The sequence below is a fragment of the Rhinoderma darwinii genome, chromosome 1 (genome assembly GCF_050947455.1).
Source record: "Rhinoderma darwinii isolate aRhiDar2 chromosome 1, aRhiDar2.hap1, whole genome shotgun sequence".
Classification (NCBI taxonomy): Eukaryota; Metazoa; Chordata; class Amphibia; order Anura; family Rhinodermatidae; genus Rhinoderma; species Rhinoderma darwinii.
This window is the reverse complement of record NC_134687.1, coordinates 11398088-11418163: the sequence shown is the minus strand read 5'-3', so window position 1 is coordinate 11418163 and position 20076 is coordinate 11398088. Positions and strand designations below refer to the sequence as shown.

The following is a 20076-nucleotide window of genomic DNA, read 5'->3' as shown; positions in this document are numbered from 1 at the left end:
TTTTATTGGTACCATTTTTAGGTACATGCGACTTTTTGATCACTTTTTATTTCAATTTTTGGAAGACAAAGTGACCAAAAAATAGCAATTATGTCAGTATTTTTTCGTTTTTTTTTTACGGCGTTCACTGCGCTGGATAAATAACATAATATTTTATAGTTCAGGTCGTTACGGTCGCAGCGATACCAAACATGTATGGCTTTATTATTTTTTTCCAATAATAAATGACTTGAGAAGGGAAAAAGGGCGATTGTGTTTTGTGTTATTATTTAAAACTTTTATTGTATTTTTTACAACTTTTATTTTTACATTTTTTACACTTTTTTTTTACACTTTTCTTTAGTCCCACTAGGGGACTTGAAGGTCCAACTGTTTTATTGATGTTCTAATACATTGCACTACCTATGTAGTGCAATGTATTAGAACTGTCAGTTGTTCACTGACAGCAAGCCGATCAGGCTCCGCCTCCGGGCGGGGCCTAATCGGCTAACGTAATGGCAGATAGGAAGCCATTGTTAGGCATCCTGTTGCCATAGTAGCAGTCGCCAGCCTTGCCATCGCGTGGCAAGGCTGCCGATTGCATACAAACCACTTTGATGCAGCGATTGCATTGAATCGCTGCATTGAAGGGGTTAATGCCAGGAATCGGAGCTAGCTCCGGTTCCTGGCGATAGATCGGGGTGTCCGCTGTAACATACAGCGGACACCCACTGCTGATGACGCCGGCTCAGCTTCTGAACCGGAAGCTGAGCCGGCGCCATCTTGCCGATGGTACCGGAAGCCTCCTGGGCCCCGCCGACGACGGGGCATAGGAGGATTCCGTTACTGGCGGACCGGGAGGTAAGTATTACCCCTCCGATCGCATTTGCAGCCACCGGCAACCCAGCGATCACGTTGCTTTGTCGCCGGTGGCTATAAACTCCTCACATGCTGCGATCTCTATTGAACGCAGGATGTGAGGGGTTAATCGGTCGGATCGGAGGCTAGCTCCGGTCCTGGCCGATACCTCAGGGTGCCAGCTGTAACATACAGCTGTCACCCAGCGGTGATGTCGCTGGCTCAGCTCCTGAGCCAGCTTCATCTCCATGACGTACAGTTACGTGGAGATGCGGGAAAAGGCCATCTCCCATCACGTAACTGTACGTGAAAATGCGGGAAGGGGTTAACAGAAGTGTTATATAAACCATTATAAACCCACCCCCTGATTATAGTGAGATGACAACATACACTAACTCCTGTGCACACAGCATAAGCTGAAAAGTCATCTTTGTTTTATTTATTTCTGTTACTTACATATAGCGCCAGCATATTCCGCAGCGCTGTGTAAACTAAATCCCATATCTGTATTTTTTTGGGGGGTAAACAGGAAGTGTCAGCCTAAAACAACAACCGAAATGATAAGGCTAATGTTTCCATGTTGTAGCCATTAATGTCAATATGCCCCCATGATTATATTTTTAATAATTAACTTATTAAGATATTTTTAAGGAAGCGTTAAATATTCAATATTAGGCCATTTTTACACCTAAAGTGTAAATTTCCTAATTGGTTAGGAAATTTAAAATTAATTAACAAAAATAATTAACGTTTACTAATATACTTTCACTCTCGAAATGGCATGGATGTCCAGATTTCCATGCCCTGTGCGGTGGTCTCGAATGTGCAGCTCTTCTCCTTAGCTGTGACGGCCGACACAACCTCAGGATGCAGTGAGCTCCCCTCTACTGTATTTCTAGGTTAATGTATGATGCCCCTTTTTTTTTTACGGGCCTAGCTGTACTAGCTGTGAATTTTTAAGAATGTGGTGCCTCATGCTACACATAACAGTTTTATAGCTAAAAACTCAGGTTTTTGTCTTGTCAGATAATATACAAAAATGTTCTGCTTGATTTCTGAAGCCTGAGAATATTTTTCTACGTTGGTTTTCTCTTTCCACTATTTGCAGCGGTTTTTGAATGCACAGCCTCAGCCTTGGAAACTTATGTTGCTCCAGCTTGTTTGGTGGCCTCCATCATTAGCCCATCGTTTGCCCAATTTTTTTATGATTTCCTTTTTTCTGAAGACTTTACTGCACTCCAATGGATATTCAGTGACTTGGAAATCTCTTGTATCTACTTACTGGTACTTTTTAAAGCCAATACGTTGATTGAAGTATTATTAAAAGGTCACAGAAACAGCGCCAATCTTGTTCATGGACTGTGTCTGGTATTGCAGCTCAGCAAACTTATCATGTGAACAATAATGGCGCTGTTTCTGGAGTCAAGTAGCTATTGTCTTGAGAACAGTAAAGAAGGGAGGAAACCTCCAGCTCACCAGTTTGATGCGTCTCCAGACTCTCCGCTCGGATCCCCGCTACGGCTTGCGGTGTGCAAATAGAAGAAAAGAAGAAATGATCCAGCGCTGAGTCGTACTTTGGATTTAAAAAGGAAGCAGTATTCCCACCTTTATTGGGGTATTGAAATAAAATTGAAGGGAGACGCAGAATTCTTTTTGCCATGAGTAAGAGCACAGCTCGTGCTTGAAACGCGTAGGCCAGGGCAAACCGCCTACTATCCGCACACGTCTTGGGACGGCGTCTCCCTTCAATTTTATTTCAATACCCCAATAAAGGTGGGAATACTGCTTCCTTTTTAAATCCAAAGTACGACTCAGCGCTGGATCATTTCTTCTTTTCTTCTAGCTATTGTCTTCTTAACCCCTTCAGGACCCAGCCTGTTTTGGCCTTCAGGACCCAGCCGATTTTTTCAAATCTGACATGTGTTAATTTATGTGGTAATAACGTTGGAATGCTTTTACCTATCCAAGCGATTCTGAGATTGTTTTCTCGTGACATGTTGTACTCTATGTTAGTGAAAAAATTTTGACGATAATTTTGGTATTTATATCTGAAAAACACCACAATTTAGAAAAAATTAGCAAAAATTAGCATTTTTCTAAATTTAAACGTATCTGCTTGTAAAACAGATAGTAATACCACACAAAATAGTCACTAGTTAACATTTCCCATATGTCTACTTTATATTTGCATCGTTTTTTGAACGTCCTTTTATTTTTCTATGACCTCACAAGTCTTAGAACTTTAGCAGCAATTTATCTTATTTTAAAGAAAATTTCAAAAGGCTATTTTTTCAGGGACCAGTTCAGTCTGAGGTGGCTTTGAGGGCCTTATATATTAGAAAATCCCCAGAAGTCACCCCATTTTGAAAACTGCACCCCTCAAGGTATTCAAATCAGCATTCACAAAGTGTTTTAACCCTTTAGGCGTTTCACAGGAATTAAAGCAAAGTAGAGGTGATTTTTTTTTGCAAAAATTAATTTCTAATACATTTTATTTTTGTAACACAGACGGTTTTACCAGAGAAATGCAACTCAATATTTATTGCCCAGATTCTGCAGTTTTTAGAAATATCCCACATGTGGCCTTAGTGTGATAATGGACTGAAGCACCGGACACAGAAGCAAAGGAGCACCCAGTGGATTTTGGGCCTCCTTTTTTTTAGAATATATTTTAGGCACCTTGTCAGGTTTGAAGAGGTCTTGTGGTGCCAAAGCAGTGGAAACACCCCAAAAGTTACCCCATTTTGGAAACTACACACCTCAAGGAATTTATCTAGGTGTATAGTTAGCATTTTGACCGCACAGGTTTTTCGCTAAATTTATTAGAATTAGTCTGTAAAAATGAAAATCTTTTTTCTGAAAAAACATAGAAATTTTTAATATTTACAAGATATAATAAAGAAAATGCACCCCAACATTGGTAAAGCAATGTCTCCCGATTACGGTAATATCCCATATGTGGTAATAAACTGCTGATTGGACCCACAGCAAGGCTCAGAACGGAAGGAGCGCCATTTGGATTTTGGAGCACGGATTTTGCTGGATTGGTTTTCGGTGCCATGTCGCATTTGCAACGCCATGGAGAGACCAAAACAGGGGAAACCCCCCAAAAGTGACCCCATTTTGGAAACGACACCTCTCAAGGAATTTATCTAGGGGTATAGTTAGCATTTTGACCACACAGGTTTTTTGCAGAATTTAGTGGAATTAGGCAGTGAAAATGAAAATCAACTTTTTTTCTGAAAAAGCATAGAAATTTTTAATTTTTACAAGGAATAAAGGAAAAAAAGAACAACAACATTTGTAAAGCATTTTCTCCTGATTACGGCAATACCCCATATGTGGTAATAAACTGCTGATTGGACCCATGGCAGCGCTCAGAAGGGAAGTAGCGCCATTTGGATTTTGGAGCACGGATTTTGCTGGATTGTTTTTCGGCGCCATGCCGCCTTTGCAACGCCCTGGAGAGACCAAAACAGTGGAAGCCCCCCAAGTTACCCCATTTTGGAAACCCCCCTCAAGGAATTTTTCTAGGGGTATTGTGAGCATTTAGACTCCACGGGTCTTTTGCAGAATTTATTAGAATTAGGCGGAGAAAATTAATATCACTATTTTTTTCCACTAAAATGTTGAATTTTCTCATTTTCACAAGGGATAAAGGAGAAATAAACAGCCAATTTTTATAAAGCAATTTCTCCCGGGTACGGAAATACCCCACATGGGGTCATACATTTTTTTCATTAGAAATGAATTAACCATTTCAGGACTGATCCATTTTTTGCTTTATTATTTTCGTTTTTCACTCCCCGCCTTCCAAGAGCCATAACTTTTTTCTTTTTCCATCAGTAGAGTGATATGAGGGCTTATTTCTTGTGGGAGGAATTGTAGCTTCTATTGACACCATTTAAAGTGCCATAAAAATTACTGGGAAACTGAAAAAAAATAGGAAAATATAGGAATATAGGAAAAAAATCTGATTCCATTTTTTTGGGTTTTAGTTTTTACAGCTTTCGCCGTGCGGTAAAAACGAAAACGACAGCGATTTTGGCGGTTTAAATTATTTAAGTTTTTTACGGTGTTCACCGTGCGAGTTAAATAATGGTATATTGTAATAGTTCGGGCTTTTACGGACGTAGCGATATCAATTCTGTTTATTTTTTTACATTACTTTCTCACTACTAATAACTTTAATTCTTCTACACATTTTATTAGTCCCCTTAGGGGACTTGTACGAGCGATCATTGGATCGCGGGTACAATATGCTGCGATACTAATGTATTGCAGTATATTGTTATTCTTACAGGCTCCTGTAACCGCACGATCGCTGTTCCTGTCCGTTAGTCCTGGGTGTCAGCTCTAATACACAGCTGACACCCGTAGCGTATGGAGTGGGCTCAGCACGTGAGACGCTCCATACATCACCCCCGCACCATGACGTGCTATTAAGTCATAGTGTTCAAAGGGGTTAATGGACAGCGGATGGTGTGAATATTGCAATTTTGCACTGATGTGCCATTTTAGTGCATAATATGTTGTGCCCAGTTTGTGCCACTGAAGACAAATACCTCATAAAACGTTAAGTGGGTTCTCCCGGGTATGGCGATGCCATATATTTTGGCGCAAACTGCTGTTTGGGGACGCTGCAAGGCTCAGAAGGGAGGGAGCGCCATTTTGTTTTTGGAGCGCAGATTTTGCTTGGTGACCAAAAACAAGCAATTCTGACAATGTTTTTTAGTTTATTTTTTGCGGCGTTCACCGTGCACTATAAATGACCATTATATTTTATTCTGCGGGTCGGTACGATTACGGCGATACCATATGTATATAGGGTTTTTTTAAGTTTTGCAGCGTTTGCGCAATAAAATCACTTTTTTATAAAATAATTTATTTTCTGTGTCCCCATATTCTGAGAGCCGTAACTTTTTTATTTTTCAGTCAAAAAAGCGGTGTAAGGGCTTGTTTTTTGCGCGACGGGTTGTAGTTTTTATCGGTATTATTTTCGAGTACATGCGACTTTTTGATCACTTTTTATTCTCTATTTTGGGAGGGGTGGTGACCAAAAAATAGCGATTCTGGTGTCGTTTTTTTATTGATTTTTTTTGGGGTGTTCATCGTGCGGGAAAAATAACATGATAGTTTTATAGTTGGGGTCGTTACGAACGCGGTGATACCAGATTTGTGTACTTTTTTTAACGTGTTCATTTTTTTCCTATAATGAAAGGCTTATTATAGGAAAAAAATGCAGTGTTTGTTTATAGAACTTCTAACTTTTATTTTTACACTTTTTTAAAACATTTTTATTGTCTTTTTTTTACTTTGTTCACTTGTCCCACTAGGGGACACTTAGACTTGCAGCTCTGATCGCTGCTGGAATACATTACACTACACGCGTAGTGTAATGTACTCCAACTCTCATTGTGACGTGACAGTCACACTGACAGGAAGCATCGGAGGACCGGCCGGAGGCTGCTCCTCCGAGGCTTCCGTACATGGCCACCCGGAGGTCATTGTCTGACCTCCGATTGCCGTGACAAGCATCGGTAGCCCCCACAATCACTTCGTGGGGGCTGCCGATGTGCTTCAAACCACTTAAATGCGGCGACGGCAATCCGTCGCCGCATTTATGGGGTTAATTGCCGAAATCAGCGGCAATGGTCCGCTGACCGGCAAGGCTGGAGTGTCAGCTGTCAGGGACAGCTGACCTCCCGGTTCCCGGACACTGTCCGGGAACTACTCCGCAATAGTACGTCTGGATGCGGGAACTAACCCCTCTGCTGGACGTACTATTGCGGAGCAGCGCGGGAAGAGGTTAACATAGTAAAGTTCAGGAGATTCGCTGTTTTTGGCGTAAAGAGTGAGAACGGATACTACTGTAGTACACATTCAAAAAAATACTTATATCTCTTCTCATTTGTACAAGAATATATTCGCACTTATGATGACAAAAGACATATGGTGAAATGCAGTGTGAAGGTCGTTACGGGTTTGGTGATAATTTATTATTTGGTGTTATTTTATTTGTATGTTATAATCATTGACTCATTCATCTTAACCCCTTACCAACATTTGACGTAAATGTGTGTCGGTAGGGAGGGGTAGTATGGAGCATGCTCACAAAGCCCTCGAGTATCAGCTGTATGTTACAGCTGACACCTCGAACTAATAGTCGGGATCGCAGAAAGCATCGATCCCGGCTGTTTATCTGCTTAGACGCCGCAGTCAATAGCGACCTTGGCATCTTAGCAGTTAGAAAGAGGAGGGGCACATAAGTATTACGTAAGTATTGCAGTGTATTGTGCAAGCGGTCAAACAATTTATAGATTTAACTCCCCTAGTGGGACTAAAAAGTTTTAATAATTAAATGAATAAAGTTTTTAGTAATATAAAAAAAATATTAAAAGCAAAAAACCAAAAATAAATTATTTTCCCCCTAAAGCAATGTTAATAGTTAAATAAGTAAACCCAATTGGTATTGATGCGTTCATATAATCCCAAACTATTACAATATGACATTATTTATCCTCCAAAAAATGTGAATAAAAAGTGATCAAAAAGTATCAACAAAATAATTTTCAAAACTTTCCCCATACATTATATGGTACATAAAAAGGTGCCATTGAAAATTAAAACTTTTTCTGCAAAAAAAAAAATAACCCTTGTAGTCGGCAGGCACAATAATTAAAAAGTTAAGTGGAAGTTTAATGGAAGGTGCGGAAGAAAAAAGAAATACAATTTTTATATAATTGGCACATACATGTATACATATATGCAAGTACATTAGGTTGTGTACTAATACGTACACAGGCAGTTGAGTGCGCACAATTGCGCCTTTATTCTGAGGACTCCTCCCAGCCCAGTGCGGGTCCATTAGGACAGAGCTTCTCAAACGTTTTCTACTGGGACCTCACCAACCAGTACATTGTGATGCCTGGGTGAAAGTCCATGCAAAAATACAAAATATTGCTCAAAATATCTTATGTCTCCTCAACCCAGTATTACAGAAAATGGCTGACGGGTGACCTAAAAACTATATTTAAATATATCAAAGATCAATGCAGAGATCAGTTTAATTATTTATTTATAACCAGGATGGTTTATATAACAAGGGGCATCCTCCACGTCTGGAATAAAGAATGTCTCTACACAAACATAGAAGAGGATTCTTTACTGTAAGAGCAGTGACACAATGAAATTCACTGCCAGAGGAAGCTGTTATATCCACAGGATATGCTATAAATGTCGGATACATGCAGGTCCGACCTCGACACTTTCCCACATGGTGAGGGAGTCGATGGCTGAGACATTCAGGGTGAGAATCAGTGGAGAATTTGCTGGGATTACAAAAACAGCCGAACTTGCTCTTTCCGTAACCCTCAAGTGCAGAGACTCGGCTGTCATTACACTATATATAAACTGTATATCAATCTTCTCAGATCCTCCTGCTCTATAACATGGTGCCTGCGGATCATACTGCATTTTCTAAGTGATAGGTTCCCTTTATGTAAATCCACGGTGCTATATATTAATAGATGTACTACACATGTACTATATAATTATACAATGATCTACTTACCTTTCTAGTAGTTTTTAAGAAGAGTTAGTTTCCAAGATCCTATAGGAGAGAATGTCTATTTTAATGAGAAAGGAGAAATGGACGCAGTGTATGATATACACAATTACGCCTCGATTTTTGGAAGCTTCCAGAAAGTAGGGAGCTTCAATGCTTCAGCTCATGAAAGAGAGCAGCTCATCATCCGTGAAGGGGACATACGTTGGAAACATGGTGTGGTAAGTGTCTATAATGTGTATAAGTATAACACACAGTATAAAAGGTGCAAAAATAAACCTATAAATATGCAAACAAAAAATGCTAAATGCCCTTTGTTGGGCACTGTGCGTCTATTTAGCAGTGTACTTCAGAGATATACCACAGAAGATACCTCCTTCAGATGGGTCTGTGCACTAATATTATACCTGTACAACAGGAGACTCAACTCCAGTTAGTCGAGACCTACAAAATGTACTTAAGATACTGTAGGTGTCATGGCTGTGTCCCGGCCGTTCCCCTCCACTCCCGCCAGGTACTCCGGCGTCCGGGTCATTGCTGGGCTGTTCCTCTTGGCTGCCCAGCTCGCGGCTTTCTTCTTGGTTTCGGATGGTCAAATAGTGTGCACACGCTGAATCCTCAACGCTTAAACACCGGCACGTGCCAAATCACCCAGCTATCCCACGGTACAAAAGGTACTATTTTGGAGTGCCTATAAATTACAGAGTAACTTTTTTGCATTGTTTTGTGGGGCGGCAGCCATCTTGTTGCCCCAGACCTGTCGCCATCTAGCAATCTCTCACTGGCCCCGCAGGATTGGATCATTTTTTAATACAGCAATATATAAGGGAGGGTCCCGGACGAAGGCATCTGCCGAAACGCGCGTCGGGTCTGGCGTCTCCCCCATGCGGTGATATGAATCTGGGTACGTACTACTACTTATGTAATTAGACTTTTGGCTGCTTTCTCTCTGTGTCTAGGCTGTACCTCATGCCTATGAGCTCAGGCTATCTTGCTGCGCAATCCCTGTATACATGATACACTCTTTCTAACAATCAATGGTGTTTTCCTTACAGGAAGCACTTTTTGCACACTAGCACTTTATATATGTACTGTTCTCACAAGTTATGTATATGCAGCATACTATTGTCATATAAGCATCTATTCCATTTGTTCTTTACATATATGTTCATGCCCTTTCAATATTTAATATATCCTGCATGGGCTGACGCCTTTTTAAACATTGCATGACTCATTTTTAATTTGTATTTGTTTCTGTCCATTAATAAAGATATATTTCTATTACGTATTATGTTTGGGTTTATACTTGACCATTTCCTCTATAGGTTTCTCTCATGGTCTAATAGGCAGATATCTATTGCAGATTTGTTGCATCGAATCATAAGGTGCCAATAGGCTTACAGAGAGAGCCCCCGCCCCCTGTCAAGCTTCTTAGATGTTGTGGTCAATATTGGCATCTAAGGGGTAAAACAGCCGCAATCAGCTGATCAATGTGATCTTCAGAAGCCAGACCCGTGGCAATCATCTGGTGTCAGAGCAGCAGCCTTTAAAAAAAGGTTGTCTTGCTGAGATGACCCCTTTACATGGCAATTGTTTTGAGGAGCTGCTTGTTACAACTTCTAATAATGTACATAATTCTATCGTCTATACAATTTTCTTGTGATTAATTGTGTCTAGGTTCCGATCTCTAGATGTTCTCCAGATTGTCCACCAGGTTATAGAAGAGTCTTTCAGAGAGGAAAACATAAATGCTGTTTTGCGTGTGTACAGTGTTCAGAGGGAGAAATATCCAACCACACAGGTATGAATAAGGATGATGAGAAGGACCATAATATAATATTAGTTCCTGAATAATACCGCCACACCATATTGACATAGTGACTGAATAATACCCCCATACTGTTACTGAATAATACCGCCACACCATAACCACATAGTGACTGAATAATACCCCCATACTGTTACTGAATAATACCGCCACACCATAACCACATAGTGACTGAATAATACCTCCATACTGTTACTGAATAATACCCCCACACCATAACCACATAGTGACTGAATAATACCCCCATACTGTTACTGAATAATACCACCACACCATAACCACATAGTGACTGAATAATACCCCCATACTGTTACTGAATAATACCGCCACACCATAACCACATAGTGACTGAATAATACCCCATACTATTACTGAATAATACCACCACACCATAACCACATAGTGACTGAATAATACCCCCATACAGTTACTGAATAATACCACCACACCATAACCACATAGTGACTGAATAATACCCCCATACTGTTACTGAATAATACCGCCACACCATAACCACATAGTGACTGAATAATACCCCATACTATTACTGAATAATACCACCACACCATAACCACATAGTGACTGAATAATACCCCCATACTGTTACTGAATAATACCGCCACACCATAACCACATAGTGACTGAATAATACCCCCATACTGTTACTGAATAATACCTCCACCTCATGACCACATAGTGACTGAATAATACCCCCATACTGTTACTGAATAATACCGCCGCACCATATTGACATAGTGACTGAATAATACCCCCATACTGTTACTGAATAATACCACCGCACCATAACCACATAGTGACTGAATAACACCCCCATACTGTTACTGAATAATATCACTACACTATGACCACATAGTGATTGAATAATACCCCCATAGTGTTACTGAATAATACCGCCACACCATAACCACATAGTGACTGAATAATACCCCCATACTATTACTGAATAATACCTCCACACCATAACCACATAGTGACTGAATAATACCCCCATACTGTTACTGAATAATACCCCCACACGATAATCTCATAGTGACTGAATAATACCCCCATACTATTACTGAATAATACCCCCACACTATAACCACATAGTGACTGAATAATACCCCCATACTATTACTGAATAATACCGCCACACCATAACCACATAGTGACTGAATTATAACCCCATACTGTTACTGAATAATACCCCCACACGATAATCTCATAGTGACTGAATAATACCCCCATACTATTACTGAATAATACCTCCACACACTAACCACATGGTGACTAAATAATACCCCCATACTGTTACTGAATAATATCCCAATACTTTTACTAAATAATACCTCCCCACCATTACCACATTGTGACTAAACAATACCCCCATACTGATACTAAATAATACCTACACACCATAACTACATAGTGACTGTATAATACCCCCATACTGTTACTGAATAATACCGCCACACCATAACCACATAGTGACTGAATAATACCCCCATACTGTTACTGAATAATACCTCCCCACCATAACCACATAGTGACTGAATAATACCCCCATACTGTTACTGAATAATACCACCACATTATGACCACATAGTGAGTGAATAATACCCCCATACTGTTACTGAATAATACCGCCACACCATAACCACATAGTGACTGAATAATACCCCCATACTGTTACTGAATAATACCACCACATTATGACCACATAGTGACTGAATAATACCTCCATACTGTTACTGAATAATACTGCCACACCATAACCACATAGGGACTGAATAATATCCCATACTGTTACTGAATAATACCACCACACCATAACCACATAGGGACTGAATAATACCCCATACTGTTACTGAATAATACCGCCACACTAGAACCACATAGTGACTGAAAACTACACTCATACTGATACTGAATAATACCACCACATCATAACCACATAGTGACAGAATAAAACCCCCATACTATTACTGAATAATACTGCCACACCATAAACACAGTGACTAAATAATAAGCCTGTTCCGATATTGAATAATATCACTACACTATAACCACATATTGACTGAATAATCCCCCATACTGTTACTGAATAATACCTCCACACCATAACCACATAGTGACTAAATAATACCCCCATACTGTTACTGAATAATACCACCACACCATAACCACATAGTGACTGAATAATACCCCCATACTGTTACTGAATAATACCGCCACACCATAACCACATAGTGACTGAATAATACCCTCATACTGTTACTGAATAATACCACCACATTATGACCACATAGTGACTGAATAATACCTCCATACTGTTACTGAATAATACCGCCACACCATAACCACATAGTGACTGCATAATACCCCCATACTGTTTCTGAATAATACCACCACACCATAACTACATAGTGACTGAATAATACCGCCACACCATAACCACATATTACCACCACATAGTGACTGAATAATACCCCCATACTGTTACTGAATAATACCACCACATTATGACCACATAGTGACTGAATAATACCTCCATACTGTTACTGAATAATACTGCCACACCATAACCACATAGTGACTGAATAATACCCCCATACTGTTACTGAATAATTCCTCCACACCATAACCACATAGTGACTGAATACTACCCCCATACTGTTACTGAATAATACCTCCCCACCATTACCACATTGTGACTAAACAATACCCCAATACTGATACTAAATAATACCTTCACACCATAACTACATAGTGACTGTATAGTACCCCCATACTTTTACTGAATAATACCACCACACCATAACCACAGTGACTGAATAATACCCCATACAGTTACTGAATAATACTGCCACACCATAACCACATAGGGACTGAATAATATCCCATACTGTTACTGAATAATACCACCACACCATAACCACATAAGGACTGAATAATACCCCATACTGTTACTGAATAATACCGCCACACTAGAACCACATAGTGACTGAAAACTACCCTCATACTGATACTGAATAATACCACCACATCATAACCACATAGTGACAGAATAAAACCCCCATACTATTACTGAATAATACTGCCACACCATAAACACAGTGACTAAATAATAAGCCTGTTCCGATATTGAATAATATCACTACACTATAACCACATATTGACTGAATAATCCCCCATACTGTTACTGAATAATACCTCCACACCATAACCACATAGTGACTGAATAATACCCCCATACTGTTACTGAATAATTCCACTACACCATAACCACATAGCGACTAAATTATACCCCCATATTATTAGTGAAACATACCGACACACCATAACCACATAGTGTCTAAATAATACCCCCATACTGTTACTGAATAATACCGCCACACCATAACCACATAGTGACTGAATAATACCCCCATACTGTTACTGAATAATACCCCCATACTCTTACTAAATAATACTGCCACAAAATAACCACATGGTGACTGAATAATACCCCCATACTGTTACTGAGTAATACCCCCATACTGTTACTGATCAATACCCCCTTACGGATACTGAATAATACCACCACACCATAAACACATAGTGACTAAATTATACCCCATACTGTTTCTGAATAATACCACCACACCATAACCACATATTACCACCACATAGTGACTGAATAATACCGCCACACCATAACCACATATTACCACCACATAGTGACTGAATAATACCCCCATACTGTTACTGAATAATACCACCACATTATGACCACATAGTGACTGAATAATACCTCCATACTGTTACTGAATAATACTGCCACACCATAACCACATAGTGACTGAATAATACCCCCATACTGTTACTGAATAATTCCTCCACACCATAACCACATAGTGACTGAATACTACCCCCATACTGTTACTGAATAATACCTCCCCACCATTACCACATTGTGACTAAACAATACCCCCATACTGATACTAAATAATACCTACACACCATAACTACATAGTGACTGTATAGTACCCCCATACTTTTACTGAATAATACCTTCACACCATAACCACATAGTGACTGAATAATACCCCATACTGTTACTGAATAATACCACCACACCATAACCACAGTGACTGAATAATACCCCATACAGTTACTGAATAATACTGCCACACCATAACCACATAGGGACTGAATAATATCCCATACTGTTACTGAATAATACCACCACACCATAACGACATAGGGACTGAATAATACCCCATACTGTTACTGAATAATACCGCCACACTAGAACCACATAGTGACTGAAAACTACCCTCATACTGATACTGAATAATACCACCACATCATAACCACATAGTGACAGAATAAAACCCCCATACTATTACTGAATAATACTGCCACACCATAAACACAGTGACTAAATAATAAGCCTGTTCCGATATTGAATAATATCACTACACTATAACCACATATTGACTGAATAATCCCCCATACTGTTACTGAATATTACCTCCACACCATAACCACATAGTGACTGAATAATACCCCCATAATGTTACTGAATAATTCCACTACACCATAACCACATAGCGACTGAATTATACCCCCATATTATTAGTGAAACATACCGACACACCATAACCACATAGTGTCTAAATAATACCCCCATACTGTTACTGAATAATACCGCCACACCATAACCACATAGTGACTGAATAATACCCCCATACTGTTACTGAATAATACCCCCATACTCTTACTAAATAATACTGCCACAAAATAACCACATGGTGACTGAATAATACCCCCATACTGTTACTGAGTAATACCCCCATACTGTTACTGATCAATACCCCCTTACGGATACTGAATAATACCACCACAACATAAACACATAGTGACTGAATTATACCCCCATACTGATAGTGAATAATACCCCACACTGTTACTGAATAATATCCCCATACTGTTACTGAATAACACTTCCGCACCATAACAACATAGTGACTGAAAAATACCCCATCCTGTTACTGAAAAATTCCACCACACCAAAACCACATAGTGACTGAATAATACCCCCATACGGTTACTGAATAATACCACCACAGCATAACCACATAGTGACTGACTAATATCCCATACTGTTACTGAATAATACCACCACACTATAACCACATAGTGACTAAATAATACCCCGATAATTTTAATGAATAATACCGCCATACCATAACAACATAGTGACTGAATAAAGCCCCCATATTGTTATTAAATAATACCGCCACACCATAACCACATAGTGACTAAATAATGACCCCATATTGGTATTGAATAATACCACCACACCATAAACACATAATGTCTGAATAATGCCTCCATACTGTTACTGAATTATACTGCCACACCATAACCACATAGTGACTGAATTATACCCCCATACTGATAGTGAATGATACCACCACACCATAACAACATAGTGACTGAATAATACCCCCATCCTGTTACTGAATAATACCGCTGCACAATAACCACACAGTGACTGAATAATGCCCCCATACTGTTACTGAATAATACCTCCACACCATAACCACATAGTGACTGAATAATACCCCCATACTGTTACTGAATAATACCGCCACACCATAACCACATAGTAACTGAATAATACCACCATACTGTTACTGAATAATACTGCCACACCATAACCACATAGTGACTGAATAATACCCCCATACTGTTACTGAATAATACCTCCATACTGTTACTGAATAATACCCCCCATACTGTTACTGAATAATACCCCCTATACTATTACTGAATAATACCGCCACACCATAACCACATAGTGACTGAATAATACCCCCATACTGTTTCTGAATAATACCTCCACACCATAACCACATAGTGACTGAATAATACCCCCATTCTGTTACTGAATAATACTGCCACACCATAACCACATAGTGACTGAATAATACCCCCATACTGTTACTGAATAATACTGCCACACCATAACCACATAGTGACTGAATAATACCCCCATACTGTTACTGAATAATACCACCACACCATAACCACATAGTGACTGAATAATACCCCCATACTATTACTGAATAATACCGCCACACCATAACCACATAGTGACTGAATTATACCCCCATACTGTTTCTGAATAATACCTCTACATCATAACCACATAGTGACTGAATAATACCCCCATACTGTTACTGAATAATACCACCACACCATAACCACATAGTGACTGAATAATACCCCCATACTGTTTCTGAATAATACCCTCATACTGTTACTGAATAAGACTTCTACACCATAATTACATAGTTTCTGAATAACACCCCAGTACTGACTAAATAAAAAACACTTTATAAAGACCATTACTACAACCATACAGTGACCTATATAGTGATAGATACCAGTCTTACACAGGTGATGTGCAAACCATATAAAGATGTAGCCATCTTTATCTTGACTTTTAACACATTAAATTTACAGTGTCAAGCAACTTTTACGACTTTTTCAATGGCTTTTCAGTTACTTTTTGTTGTGTGAAATCGCGCTGCAGCAAGTTATCTGCTTCAAGATAAAGATGGCTACATCCGTAAGTGAATACAGTACAGTTTCATTCAGTGACTCACAGGTGACATCTTCGCTGATTAGTATCGCTCACTTTCCCTTCTCTTTTGCATCCGGCACGGAGCAACATGACGACTTCTTCAAGTCATGACTCATGTCTGCAGAATTTGACATACAGACTTGTTGGTTTCTCGCTTTTCGAGCATCCTCCCCATCTATAACCCCTCCGGCAAAACAAACTCACTATCCACGGTGCCCTAGATAATAATAACTATCCCTTGGTGAATGACAATTTAAAAGAGCCCCCTCAGCAACCGTGTCCCCTTTATGCCCCCACACAGTAATAATGCCGCTTTTAGTGCCCCCATACAGTATTAATACCAGCTTTAGTGCCCCATACAGTAATAATGACTCCTTTAGTGCCCTATTAAAACCAACATGAAAGCCAAGAAGAAGGATAACACGCCCCATATGTATACCAATTAAATCCTTATTAAATATAAATATATGTAACAATTGTATCAAAAAGTACAGTTAAAAAATGTGGGGAGCGCAAATATGGACAAGATGAAAAAATGTCCAAGAACACAGAAAAGTACATCCCTCCAACCGCACCAGGACCAATAACATTATATGAGATTACATGTATATTTGTGCTGATAGAAAAGATGTTCAATACAACAACGATATACATTTATATCATATGTTTATACAATAAACACAATAAGCAACAATTCGCACAGTAATAACAATAAGTGCCAGACTAGATGTATATCAATGTCATGGAGTAAGATATAAAAGTCACTGGGGTAACACACCATAACTGCCAAATATTATCTTAGAGATTGACACACACTTCCTCCTGTAGATAGTGCCACAAACTGCACATGTAGATAGTGCCACACACTGCCCATGTAGATAGTGCCACATACTGCCCATATAGATAGTGCCACATACTGCCCATATAGATAGTGCCACATACTGCCCATGTAGATAGTGCCACAAACTGCCCATGTAGATAGTGCCATACACTGCCCATGTAGATAATGCCACATATTGCCCATGTAGATAGTGCCACATAATGCCCATGTAGATAGTACCACATACTTCCCATGTATATTGTGTGACATACTGCCCATGTAGATAGTGCCACATACTGCCCATGTAGATAGTGACTCTTACAGTGTATCTTATAGCTAGTGACACACACTTCCTCCTGTAGATACAGATGTAGCCGTCTTTACCTTGACTTTTAACGCATTAAATACACAGTGGCTTGATCCTTTATCTTGGGGTTTTCAATGACTATTCAATGGCTTCTGTTGTGTGATATCACGCTGCAGCAAGATATCAGAGTCAAGATAAAGATGGCTACAGCCGTAGTGCCACCTACTGCCCATGTAGCTTGTGCCACATACTGCCCATGTAGATAATGACACATACTGCCCATGTAGATAATTCCACATACTACCCATGTAGATAGTGCCACAGTGCCTTCTGTAGATAATACCACAATGGGGGTCACTTTTCGGGGGTTTCCACTGTACTGGTACTTCAGAGGCTTTGCAAATGCGACATGGCGTCAGAAAACCATTCCAGCAAAATCTGCGCTCCAAAAGCCAAATGATGTTCCTTCCCTTCTGAGCTCTGCTGTGTGCCCAAACAGCAGTTTATGACCACGTATGGGGTATTGTTATACTCCACATATAACAAATAACTGGGTGCTTTTACTCCTAAAATCTGTGTAAAAATAAAAAAATCTTAGCTAAAAATACATATTCTTGGCAAAAAAACATCTCTGACCCTTTGAGGCAAAAACTCCACAAGACTTCAGAAGGTTTTCTGTGGCATTTGACATCAGGACGTTAGCAGCAGATCCTTTAAGTCCTGTAAGTTGTTTTCATTTTATGGAGAAACGGTGTAAATTTCCACTGTTACTGGAGCTGCCATAGCAGACAAATTAGAATATGTTCACACTGGGTTAGGGCACTAATTAGACCTATGTAACAGTTGTTTCCAGAATTGTAACTTGAAGCTTCTGGCCCCAATGAAAAATGGGTAACAGGACCCCTACGTGTGCCATTTATATTACTTTCTTCTTCCTACGTGACAGAGAGGCTTCTGGGCACCCCCAGGCACCAGGGCCCGTTGCAACAGTTGCCTCTGCATCCCCTTTTTTGCTGCTGTAAAAACATGTTATGAAATCATTAAGGAGTTAAGTTCACTGTGTAGGAGGCAAAATAGTTATCTCTTTAAAAAATTACTTAAGTGGTTATGCTTTGTACTTCTTTTCTTACTTATTATTGACAGACAAGGGTTCATGCCAGAAATGTCCAGAAGACCAGTGGCCAAATGACAACGACCGATGTGAACAGAAAATAATTGAATACCTGTCCTACAGGAATGACCCAATTGCTTTGACTGTTTCCATCATTTCTACATTTTGCTTTGTGAAAACCGCAGTTATTTTGGTCATGTTCTTTAGATACCGTGAGACACCAATCATCAAGGCCCAAAATCAAAGCCTGAGCTTCATTATTCTGGTCTCCATCATGATAAGTTTCCTCCTTGTATTTCTGTTCCTCTGTCGTCCTGTACATTTCACCTGTATTCTTTGCCATACCTTATTTGAAATCATCTTTTCAATAGCAATCTCCTGTATATTGGCTAAAACTCTTCAGGTCTACATGGCCTTCAAAGCCACCAAACCCGGAAGTGTCTGGAAACATATTATTGGACCAAAAATGACCAACTGTGTGGTCTTCATATTTTCATTAATCCCAATTTTAGTTAGTATTGTATGGTTATCGGTGGCACCGCCTTTTCCAGAAAATAATTCTCATATATTTGTCGACAAAATTTTTCTCCAGTGTAACGTTGGCTCTATATTGGCTTTCTCCATTCTCCTGGGCTATATGGGACTACTGGCCGCTGTAAGTTTCTTTATTGCTTTCCTGGCCAGAAATTTACCAGATAGTTTTAATGAAGCTAAAAACATCACGTTCAGCATGCTGGTTGTCTGCAGCGTCTGGGTGGCTTTTATCCCGGCTTACATGGGGGTGACTGGAAAAAATACAATTCTGGTGGAGATATTTGCTATACTGGCTTCAAACTTCGGCATTCTTGGATGCATATTTATTCCTAAATGTTATATCATATTGATGAGACCAGAATTAAATTCAAAAAGTTACTTACTGAAGCAATCACATCTCAGACATTAAAATAATCACTTCATATATTAATTAGA

General features: G+C 39.5%; 1 protein-coding gene across 1 annotated transcript in view; it reads left to right on the top strand.

Moving 5' to 3' along the window:
• The window catches only part of LOC142657256 (vomeronasal type-2 receptor 26-like), a 31311-nt gene extending 11261 nt beyond the window's left edge, over positions 1-20050 (top strand). Inside the window, exons 7-9 of the mRNA XM_075836040.1 lie at positions 10082-10205; positions 18943-19057; positions 19140-20050. Of these exons, the coding sequence (XP_075692155.1) occupies positions 10082-10205; positions 18943-19057; positions 19140-20050 (1150 nt within the window). The remainder of the gene's footprint in view (positions 1-10081; positions 10206-18942; positions 19058-19139) is intronic.
• Positions 20051-20076: the final 26 nt, after the last annotated feature.